General features: G+C 34.2%; 1 protein-coding gene across 1 annotated transcript in view; it reads right to left on the bottom strand.

The window, feature by feature from the left end:
- Positions 1-705: 705 nt before the first annotated feature.
- The window catches only part of cert (ceramide transfer protein), a 129,575-nt gene continuing 117,823 nt past the window's right edge, over positions 706-12,457 (bottom strand). The window contains exons 6-11 of the mRNA XM_085943674.1: positions 7,494-7,694; positions 6,075-6,187; positions 5,111-5,232; positions 4,522-4,724; positions 3,343-3,475; positions 706-2,540 (exon numbers count right to left, since the gene is read on the bottom strand). Of these exons, the coding sequence (XP_085799800.1) occupies positions 2,413-2,540; positions 3,343-3,475; positions 4,522-4,724; positions 5,111-5,232; positions 6,075-6,187; positions 7,494-7,694 (900 nt within the window). The 3' untranslated portion in view covers positions 706-2,412. The remainder of the gene's footprint in view (positions 2,541-3,342; positions 3,476-4,521; positions 4,725-5,110; positions 5,233-6,074; positions 6,188-7,493; positions 7,695-12,457) is intronic.

The raw sequence follows: 12,457 nt of genomic DNA, 5'->3' as shown, positions 1-12,457 counted from the left end.
TCAAATTAATTCAAGTTCACGAAGGTAGAATAGAGTATCATCCAAATATTATTAAATAATTCAATTTGTGTTAGAAAGTACTGAGCCTTACTGGAAGAAAATCAATTAAATTTACTAGATATAATAATATAGGTATACCCATATCATTTTATTTCATATAAAATTTTCTTCTTTTTTCTAAAGGAAGTGAGTCTTTTAAACAACTCTGAATATTTTGACAATACAATAAATAATAAAATTGAATCCTTTATTTGGATATTTTAAATTTTTCGGTTGGCATTACAACTAATTAGGTATTTAATTCTAAACCTAACGCGATACCATAAAATTATATATTTAAGAATAACAAAAAAAATATCAATCAACTCACAATAATTCAATTGAACTTTCGCATTTTGTGTAGGTACAAATAATGACAATGTAAGAAGGCAGCGGTTCCCAACACGCAGGTTGAGTACGGAAATATGTTGAGGACTGCCGAGGTCCAATAAATACTACAAACTGAATAACAATACAATTAATTTGAACGTCTTCTACTATACAGAAATAAAACAGAAGATAATTTTATATTTTTATCTGACAGCACCGCGCAATAAAAAAAATTACATCAAAAACTCGTAACTCCAAAATAATATTAATTTAAAAAATAACAAATATTTACATATTTTTACGTAATTATAAGCCAATCAATTTTTTTGTTTTTTTCCAAAAGAGGGAGTCAGGGGGAGAATAATATTATTTCTAATATATATTTTTGTGAGTTTTTTTTTCATACAACTTATCGCACATCTGTCAGGTAAAAGATTTAATAATATAAATTCACAACTGTTTTAGAAAAGTTTAAAAATATAATATTTGAACTAATTTCTTGTAGACACTTATAGGTGCAAAAATTCATACATACACTCATTCAAAATTAAAACTACCTACGTAATATAATAATTGTAAGTTTTTTTTTGTTTCAAATGAAGTCATAAATTATTATTTAACCAGTCAAAGTGGAGCTTTACAATATTCTAAACATTCAAAACTCATAAATTTAAAGACATTTAAAGTTACGACAATTCTCTGACTTACAACTGGATTGAATTTACTGAAACATGATAGTTACATAGCGGCTTCATTGGTCATAATTTATTTTAATTGTATATTTTCACAATTCAAATTAATAGTTAATTCAATTCCAAGCGCCAAGAACATTTGTACGTGAACAATGTTATACATCCGGAATGGGATTGTTCACAAACAGAGCATGTATCTTGGGTATGTATGCACTAGTCATAACATAACAAGTATCCATCATTACAGAAAGTTACTATGATAATTGAGGCATATCATTTTTAACCCATTCATATTGACTAACATCGTCAACATTCAGGCAAAAATAACTATGTTACAATAGAAATGGTGGTTTTCAGTCAAATTTGAAAAATATACTCTTTAAATGAACCGTGGATCACAAACAGAAACTGAAAAACCAATCAGAACGCAAAATATGCCAAAAATTTTATATGGAATACTTTCAAGGCGCATTTCTCAGAACAGTATTATTTCTTGCCGATAATAGTGACTTTTGCCTGAATGGCAAAGATATAAATCTGTTATTCATCAGTCGTAAATCAAAGAAATTCTTGTAGAGCACACTCAATTAATAATAACATTTTATACACATTGTAAAAAAAATACATAATACATTTTACAGTAATGGTTTACGCCTCCATGTTAAATTATTGGCAAAATCATTAAACAATATCTTTTTAAATTTACTTAATGTGTTACATTACTGAACCACACTTACACACACACACATAATAAAAGTACACATACATCGTAAAGGAAGCCACAACAGGCTGTAAATTGAAATTGGGGAAGATGGGGCAGTGTCACTCGGTGGGTAATATAGTTCACTGTTAAATAATAATATCATATCATGATGAGTAATTTACAGCACAAACTATGAAGATATTATATGGAAGAAAAAAGAGATTGTAAAATTACTTACTTGAAATGGTTTTTAAAATTCTCGACTGATTTTTTGGCACGTCACCAAAAAAAAACACTTCGACCTGCCGACTGAAATTATTGTAGTAGTTGTGTTAATTAAAATGTTCAGTTTAACACTTAAGCCCCTTAACTATCTAGTCCCTCAATTATGAATGTGGTAATATTTTACAAAATACTTTGAGAATGTCCTACGGTAGCAACAGACTTTGAAAATTGAAAAAGGTTTTTTTTAGTAAGAAGATCAATCTGCAAACATTATTTTGTTAGAGAATATTTCTCAGATATATTCTATACAGTGAACGTTTACTACCCCATCTCCCCCAATACCGCCGACTAATATTTAAAATAATAAGAACAAATTTACATGATAGACCTAGCGGTACAAAAGGTGTAGTACGTGATGCTGCGCTAGAACAGGATGGGCCGGTCGTTGCACTGGTCTATGACGTATTGCGTGAAGCGCTTCAGGAACTTGGGGTACTCACGCTTGTACACGGCGCGTAATACGGAAGCTGGGGCCCAACCACCAGGATTCACTGCAAAGACAAATATTATATTGTAATATATTTCAGAACCATTGCATTCCACAAGGAAGTCACTGCCCGGATTGGCAGATAATGGGGAAATCACAGAAAATATAATTAATTTATTTTTTGTTTTCCGATACTACTAGTACATATTTCTAAAACAGACAATCATTTTTAATACATGTTTTTCATTAAGATAATCTGTGATTTCTGTCTATTTTTGAGAATCTTTCAACAATCAGTACGAATTCTCCTAAGACTTGTATCGTTTTATTCGGATCCACAATGTACTCGTCCTGTCATTGATTGTCTACTTTTTTACTTGCATCCTCTTCCTCTCTTCGTTGACTGACAGATTATCGAAACCTTGTTCATTTCATCCATGGATCTCATGATGGATACATACTTATTAATGGTTTTTGCAATTTTATGTGATCTAAAATCTAAATAATATGTAATAGTGAGTGGTCATTCAGTCAAAATAGATTCAAGTTTCAATTTATTTTGACAATACTACTACAAATTTTATAATTTTATAATTAACTGATAAAATAAAATTTAGTTTACTTTATTTTGAATACAGGTTGTTGACGGTAGACAATAACAATTTCCTACAAAACAAACGACAATGCAAAATAACTTACATTGTAATATTTAGACTCCTCTAAACATTTTTCGACCAAGAAGGGTCTTTATGTATTATAAATTAAAATGGATTAGAAATATGTAGACATTTCGATTATGCATCTGTTGGTGTCATAAATTATTTTTAGTGATGAGAAATAATACTATATAGAATTGGTCATCTTACCAACTGAGCAGTATGTGATTTTAGTTGTGATGTCGTCTCTGCAGATGGCGGCACCGTCTTTGGGCGGGTCAACTGTCGTTTGGCAGACTAGACAAACTGTCAATGTCACTCTGACACACTTTCCAGTGTTGCCCTGTAATGAAAAATAACACAAAATATTAATTGCAGATTTTTGATTTATTTTGTCTGAAAGTTTTAAAATATTAATTAGGCTATGACGCTTATGAGCGACATCAAAATGCATTTTTGCATTTTGGAAAAATCGTGGATCCCAAGTTAAAATCCTGGGTCTGGCAAAACACATATTGTTTTTCAATTTGTGTTTGAGTCAGGGTATGGGCCCAATAGGTTGAGCAAGTGGCTGACATCCATTTCTCGTAAAAACAAAATCTTTTAATACAAACCTCCACCCTGTGGAGGCATATATCGTCTCTGTTCTGGCAGAACACACTAACTGGAGAATACTAGTTTTGAGTAATTTGACTTTGAAGTTGTTAAAGTGTTTGAAATGGTCTATTATGTGAGTTTATTAAATAATCGTAAAAAGGATGACTTTAGAATAAAGACTGTTTATTTATTAAGAAGGTTTCCAGACGGTAAAGTGTGAAATTAGGAACATTTTGGTATAACTAACTCAATATTTCATTTTTTCGAATTAGTGTCTTCTGCCAGAACAGTGACGATATTATGATCTTATTAGGATCGGACATGGTCAGGGGATTATCTAGTCATGGAAAAGCCAATTTAAAAAATGGAATATCTTTGGATGTGATATTCTATTGAAAGCTTCCACAAATATGAATACAGTGATGTTAAAATATGAACAAAATATACAATGTCAAAATTACACATAAAATACCCACTCCTCAAATATGGTTAGCATACGACGTTTTTTTGTAACAAATTGCGAATAATTTAATTATTATTTGTATTCAAGATATTTAAAATGTAAAGCAATTTATTGAAATACAATTAGAACCATCACCCGGAAAGCAAAAGGCATTGGTTTGAATCCCACTCAGTTCAATATTTTTCCTAATAGGTATAAAATTTATAAATCATGTATATCAAAATAAATGAGCTACTTTCTAAAAATCATGTAAGTATATCTTGAATAAAAATAGTAAAATCATATGACAGGATATTATCTGAGCAGTCTGTAACAATGTGTTAACTTACAGGGTGGTCAGGATGGCTGGTGGAATGGTTGCAGACCATCCAGAGGTCTTGGGCATCGGGGTCACTGGTGTCGGGCGCCCTCCTCGTGTGCGACCAGAACAAAGCGTCCCTCTGGTTAGCGGGCCAGATTCTCTTGTGCGTCTGTAGGAATACCGTCGCCTCGGGGCAAATGCTCTCCACTATGGTCATCTGTTCTAATGTGGCTGTAATAAAAAATCACATCGTTACAAACACAATTAAGACAGTTACAAATATGAATATGAATGTATCTTATGAGTTTTTTTGTGTACAGAAGGAAACAGGTGATAAGTCGAAAGAAAATTAAATATGTTGAATATGTCAAATTAAGTATAATGCATTAGCATATTACATATTGTGTAAAGGAGAAATGGGACTAAACAAAACAACACTGCTGAATTTTTTCTGGATGTCACTGTATTTCAGGTCCTGATTAATAATATGTATTTAATTTAATCACCCAGAGCGGTGATTTGAACAGTGGCAGCAAAGGATATTTAAAGAAATACTACCACGAACACACATCTTCATCCATGAGAATTAAAAGAAACTAGAACAACGTCACACTTACTCTCCCAGTCATGTCTGTACTCGGGGGTGAAGAAATAGTGGCAGAGCTCGTGCCCTGTGACTCCTCGCACTTTGTGAACAGCCTTCAAAGGATCCATCACCATGCCGTCCACTTCTACTTCTCTGAAATCATAAAAATAATCGAATTCACACTATTGTAATTAAAATTCTAATCGATTGAAAAACCCCCAGTTGACAGTATTGATATTGTAATTAAGCTAATTACAGTTCATAAGCTATCATAGTAAGTAGACATACAAGGAAAAATTTGCTGGATAGTACATAAGATTTATTTACAAATATGTATAATTTCAAATTATATAAGTACCTAGATATTTGCTTAGATGAAAAATGAGTATGTAATATAATATAATACGAAATTACCTATACACTTTTTTTTAGATCTCGACCAACACATGTGGTGTAAGCATGTTTATCTAGTTTGAAAATAATAAAGAAACCTTCAACTTTTCTCATGCTCGTAATTTTTTTAATTTCCATTAATAAATATTGTACACATGTAAATTATTAAATACAAGGTTGCAAATACAAAACCACCCCACTATTTTGATGTAAACATAAAATTTACAGAGTTATTTCGGGAGTGGATATTTTTGTTTTACTGGTCCTCAAAATTATGAAAAGAAAAATATACCAGACTATAAAAATATACCCACTGAATTATTGTGACTCATGAAAAGAAATCCCACATAAAAGAATTCCTTTGAAATTAGAGCATTCCTTTTATTTTGAAAAAGGAACATTTCATTTCATTTCAAAATTCGAACATGAACATTTTGTTTCAGTATTCGGAAAAAGAATGTTTTCATTAGACCAGTGATTCTTAAATATTTAAATACAACATTGTTTTCTTTTAGTAAAATTGTTATTGAATGAGTTTCCAAAATAGCATAATATTATATTTACACGTATTCTTTGTTACAAAAAGTTCAAGAGATACACACCGTCTGTACATACGCATGTCTCCTTCTTCCGCGAATATCTGCCACCCTCCACTCCCTTCTGTGCCGACTCCTTGAAGGGCCTGCTGCAATTGTTCTGTGGATACTCGTTCAATCTAGTGAGGTAATAATACAAAATTACTATGGAACACATAAAGAACTAGAAACAACTTTTATGTTAAGCAAATACCTATAGATAAGTAATTCTATGGTCTATGGTTTTTGTCTGGACCTTATAACTATGATTGCAAACTGGATATCAGCCAGTTGCGGCTTGGCTCCACTCTGCACCCAGTAGCCGAATGGACTGTGTCAGTGGAAAATCCATGACAATCTTAATTTTGTCCATCCTTCAAGAGAAAGCTCCATAGTCTGACTGGCTTCAAATAGGCCTAAATCCCACCGTATTTCATAGTCACATTTAAGCTGCATCAAGTCACCAATGTCAGTATAGTAAATAATACATTGGGCAACTTTGATCACATCTAGCAACATTAAGGCTTATACTCACAGGGGAAAGGTTGTCAATGTAATAAAATATGCCATATTTCATTGTACAAAAAATTATCTATCGGCTTGTTGAAATTAGCTTGAGACTTTTTCCGATGTCAATTCTGTCCACAGGAAAAATAAATGGCAATAGCTCCACTAATATTGCTTTTCACTACATTTAATGAGTAAGTCGAGTCATGTTGTTGACATTATGACGCTATCAAATCGTATCAGACCACACTACATCAAGAGTATCAAGTCACCAACAGAATAAAAAAAATGTTCAATTTCCAATGTGATACCACTTATACATATCATTTCATTTACACCTTAGGTGAGGCGGCTGAACAATTAATTCAGGAGGTAATTGTAAGTAGTTAACTCCAAAGAAAAAAAAATTACTATCACTCAAAAGAGTGCTCGACATTATGTAATTTTCTGAACTCGCCAAATGATCAAATTGCTTTAAAAAACCTACAAATATTTGACTAATTTTCAATAGTGGATAAATCCAGCAGGTTTATTTTCAAACAGCGTCTGATAACCAATCACATCATAGCAAAGGCAGACGTAATTTTGCTCAATGCCATACATTATGAATGTGATCAAAGAGACGACGTGTTTGTTTTGTTGCCAGTAAACACAAACCTTTTAGGAAGGAAGAGTGAAAATATCACATTTTCGTATTTTGCCAAAAAGTGGATTTGACCAAATTTGAATGACTATACGGATTTACAGAGCTCACTATATTGTCTCCAGTGAAGATTACTGAATATGTAACAACAAATAATATAATTATCAACAACACCCACTGCTAAGTTTTGCATTCACTTCGGAAATATTATCACTGGTTGACAAGCAGTTACATTTCAATAATTTCCATTACGATAACAAATTAGCTCAGTATATAAATCGCAAGATCCAACCAACCTCCGGCCAGAGTGGATGTCCAAGTAACGCGGGGTGTGTCTTCTGGGGGAGGGGTGCAGGGAACTTGGGCTGTGAGCCGAGACCGGCCGGCGTTGAGGGTGTCCTGGCGAGGCGAGCCTCTCTTTCCTCCTCGATGCGGTCCAGCCCCGTCTCGACGGCATCGTAGAACTCGTCTTCTGGTAATGTGGAATGGGGTCCTTCCTGCAAAAACAAAAGCAAAAAGATTCATTAGTAAAGTTTAAATCATAACACAACATTTTTTTAAATGACCAGGTAACCGAAACGTCTTCAAAAATAAAAACTAACATGATTGTGCTCGTGGTCTCCCTAATTCTTTTCAACTCCACGCGACCCTATTGTTTGTCTTTTTACAAATATCTCGAATTTCTTCAGCCATTTCACCGAGGATTTGTGGCGAAGCTGTGGCCTTATAATAATTAATTCACCGCTAAAGAACATCTAAGTATATTAATATTAAAATTGAAGAGTCTGTGATTTCAAAATAGTTGCTTATTGATCATCTTTTTGACTATTTCCTTTTTTTTAATTTGTATATACGGCATTTGTTCAATTAAAACTAAAAAAAAAATACTAAATCAACAGTTATGAAACTTGCCAAGATTATAGACTGGATTATACGTACCAATTTAGCAATTTCAAAAGTTCCAAGATAAAATTTCTCGAAAATAACGCACTTGGCACAATTCATCACGAATTTCTTAAAATGGGCAGATAGCAACAGTGGTGAGGTGAGGTGAGGGTAGAGGAACACGCGCGCGCGCGCGCGGTCTACGTGGGCGGATAATTACATTAAAATCTAATCTGTCTGACTAAACATAAACTAGTTAATAACATTTCGCCTGCGGTGCGTACCTACATACATAAAAAAATACGAGTCAACCTAACCTTGATAATATTCAAAGCGGGGAAATCTGGATAATCTACAGAATTTTAGTCAAATCATAACAATATTCCTTTTTACTTTTCCTTCATTATCAACCCTGATCAAATACAATTAAATAATAGGCCATCCATGGACAGAAACCGTATGCGGTTTCGAACCGTGTGCCATACTAAGCTTATCTTTTCTATTCATGGAAATATATTTTCACAAAGTATATTATAAGCATCCGATCGTATCCGTTTGTACCATACACTTACACTTACAAATTTAGTGAAAATATATTTTCACGAACAAAAATCATAAGTTTAGTATGGCACGCGGATCTAAACCGCATACGGTTTCAGCCATGGTTGGCCTCTAAACCTTGAAATAACAAAATGCCAATCAGCAGTTCTTCAAATCCAACCTAGTATTTCTTTTTAAAGGGCAATGCAAGATTTATATTTTAATACAACAGCGACATACAATCCGTCTATAGTATTATGCATATCGACAATAATTTCTCACGTGTCCGAAGAAAATTAGCGATTTTATTATTGCCAATCAGTTCAGTGCCGGTCGACCACATTGATTATGATTATACGGTTTACTGACATGTTTTTTTTAAACAACAAAATGCCACCGGTGTGAAAATGACATTATTTTAACGTTTCGCTGTAAAAATTACGCAAAAATCATAACACATAGATACAATAATGTTTAAATAAAATATTTTTTTCATGCAAAGGATTTTATTACGAATAAAAAGCGAATGTGACATATTAGGCCTTTTAAAATATTATATTATAAAGCCTATTATAAAGACAGTATTCTTCCTAAGCTTTATTAAAAACTTGTTAGGCATTTATAATCATCCACAGGTAATTATTAAATAAGTAAATGTAAAAAGTTTAAAATCCTCCTGTAAAATAGCATTTTGGTTAATTCGCAGTTTTTACAAAACATCGACGATATGGGCTACGACAGGCTGGAGGTTTGTATTAAGCACAGAACAGATAATAAATAAATAATAATTTCTGAGTTCCCTGGTATTAACGCTATACCTCAGCTGGGGCACGGTCTAAAAAGATCGTGACTAGGCGATGCGCGGATTTTGTAAATGACGCGTGCCGAACGAAATATAATTTGTCATAAAAATTAAACATGCGTCCATTTAATGTTCTGTTTATTGTTCTATTAGTAACAATAATAATATATTCATTGACATATTTTCTTTTTCAAGTAAATGGGTAACGTTTTTTAGTCATCTTTACACGATTTAAATACCCCCGTCGCCATCACGAAACAAATTGACGTGTTCACAGCTCGATTTTCGCTCTCCGATTGCCAGCGAGTCCAAAATTTCGTCGCACCTATAGTTGAAAATTATTTGCCATTTCACTGAAGTATGCTCTTAACAGATTTTTGTTTATACGAGAAATGGATGTTGGCCGCTTGCTAAACCTATTAGGTCCACACTCTGACTCAAACACAAATTGAAAAACAATATGAGTATTTGCCAGACCCAGGACTCGGACCTACGACGTTATAGGTCGACGCTCAAGCCGCTTGGCCATCGTGATGTTTAACATAACTACGAATTTAAAAAAAATATATTCGCATCGAAAATGTAAGATTATTCATATTAAAAATACGTAATCTTTCACTTGTGAGACGTACTGTTATCCATTAAGCCACCGACCAATGCGAATAATTACCAATAACTACGCTAATCTAAAGTGGTTTGAATCGACTACGAGGGTGGGTCAATAAGTCCTTAGAAAAGCCGACAGGTGGCGCGACTAGTACTGTAAGCGGTTTGTTTTCATGCAGCGGCACTATCGATTCAGTATGCTGCGAAGTTTCAATCAGATTGGTCGGGTTGTTGTGTGTTTCTCGTACATTTAAAAAAAAATTTTGCTTGTGGAAAATGGAAAAATGGAAAATGGAGAAAATTGAGTTTAGAGCTGTTATTAAACATTTTAATATAAAAGGGTTAACAGCAAAGGAAATAAAAAATGAGTTGGATTTAGTTCACGGCATATCTGCTCCTTCACTTGCAACTATTTATAACTGGTTAAATGAATTTAAACGTGGTCGTACATCAACAAAGGATGAACCACGCTCAGGACGTCCTGTAGAGGTGACTACACCAGAAATGATCAATAAAATCCACGAAATGGTGTTAAGTGACCGAAGATTAAAGTTGAGTGAGATAATTGAGGTTACAGGGATTTCAAAAGGTAGCGTCATTTCTATTTTACATGACAAATTGGGCATGAAAAATATTTCTGCAAGATGGGTGCCGCGTTTGCTCACAGTCGAAAATAAACGCAATAGGGTGGTGGCCTCTAAAACCCTGTTGTCGCTCATGCAACGCAATTCGTATGAATTTTTTCGTCGCTTTGTGACTGTAGATGAAACATGGATACACCACTATACTCCCGAGACGAAAGAACAGTCAAAGCAGTGGATTGCGAAGGCAAACCATGTCCAAAGAAGGCGAAAACCGTAAAATCAGCTGGTAAGGTTATGGCTACTGTATTTTGGGATGCACGTGAAATTATTTTCGTTGACTATTTGGAAAAAGGAAAAACAATAACAGGGGATTATTATGCATCTTTACTGGACCAGCTAAAAAACAAAATTGAAGAAAAACGGCCTCATTTAAACAGGAAAAAAATCCTCTTTCATCAGGACAATGCCCGTGTTCACACATGTTTACGATCAATGGCTAAAATTGAAGAATTGAAGTTCGAATTGGTCGACCACCCACCGTATTCGCCAGATTTAGCCCCCAGTGACTTTTTCCTTTTCCCAAACTTAAAAAAATGGCTAAGTGGACAACGTTTTTTTTCAAATGAAGAAGTCATCGATCGGACAAATGCTTATTTTGAGGACCTTCCAAAAATTTATTTTTCTGACGGTTTAAAAAAAATTGAGAAACGTCTAACCAAGTGTATTGAGCTCCAAGGAGATTATGTTGAGAAATAAAAAAAAAATACAAAAATAAAAACTGTTTTAATGCTTTTTTCTAAGGAATTATTGACCCACCCTCGTACCATTGAATTTCACTCGGCCCCATTTTAATCTAGGATTTTTTCGAATATTGTATATTTCTGGGGTTTTTCAAAAATTATATATTTTCAACATTTCATTATTAAATAGCTTTATCAAATTTGCATGGTATTATTATAAATCTATCCTAACGCAATCTAACCGAAACTGCAAACGCATGATCGCTTGTAAATATATAAAATACGTCAACATCAAAGGCTCTGCTTTAAAAGTATAATTATTTTATATTGACAGCATGCCAACACAGCCTGTCTGAACAAAGACGGTAATAAGGAAATTCATCAGGGGTAGATTAAATAAATAGCCTTAATAACACGGCACAAACAAGCCGGAGCATGCCCTACAAGACAATAACTGAATTAATTTCGATAATGTTCAAGTTCACTACGGTACAACGTTGTCAACAAGCAAGTTCAAGGGTACGAGATGTACGACCCTTACTAATAATTATTTGTAAATAATAATTATCTGTTGCCAACAGGATATGAGGTATCAATTCTCATCATCATCAACGCAACTAAGTGACCTAACAACTCAGGACAGGTCCTAGTCTCCTCCAAGAACTTTATCTCTGTTGACATCATCCAACCGCCGGAGTCTGGGCCTGCCAATCGACCTCTGGCGGGTGAGCCCTTAGCCCGCCCATCGGAGCGTTCACATTTTAACGAATGCTGAGGTTATAGAGCTTCTGGTTATGACGCTTGCTTGCTTTAGGGTATGAGCATTTGATGGGGCGCCTAAGCAATCTTGGGTCTGTATTCCCTTTATATCTAGTTCCTATCTCGGGGGTTGCTTGAGAAGCTGGCCTCGGTGGCTTCGCGACCGACGGAGGCCAGGTTGGAGGTCTGTATGTAGTTATCTCTGGTGAATTTATAAAGTTTTTCTTGCGTCCAAATACAGGTGTCCGTCATTTCAGGTCAACGTTGTTTCCTTGCAGGTCCGACCTTTTCACCACCATGAGTCCGTCATGTTTGGTTGTGTCTTGAGTTCCGCTTCTAGACTT

This window comes from Rhyacophila brunnea, unplaced genomic scaffold, assembly GCF_057557595.1.
Source record: "Rhyacophila brunnea isolate RB1 unplaced genomic scaffold, BYU_Rbru_1.0 scaffold_16, whole genome shotgun sequence".
Classification (NCBI taxonomy): domain Eukaryota; kingdom Metazoa; phylum Arthropoda; class Insecta; order Trichoptera; family Rhyacophilidae; genus Rhyacophila; species Rhyacophila brunnea.
The sequence above is the reverse complement of the archived record's forward strand: the minus strand, read 5'-3'. Positions and strand labels throughout refer to the sequence as shown.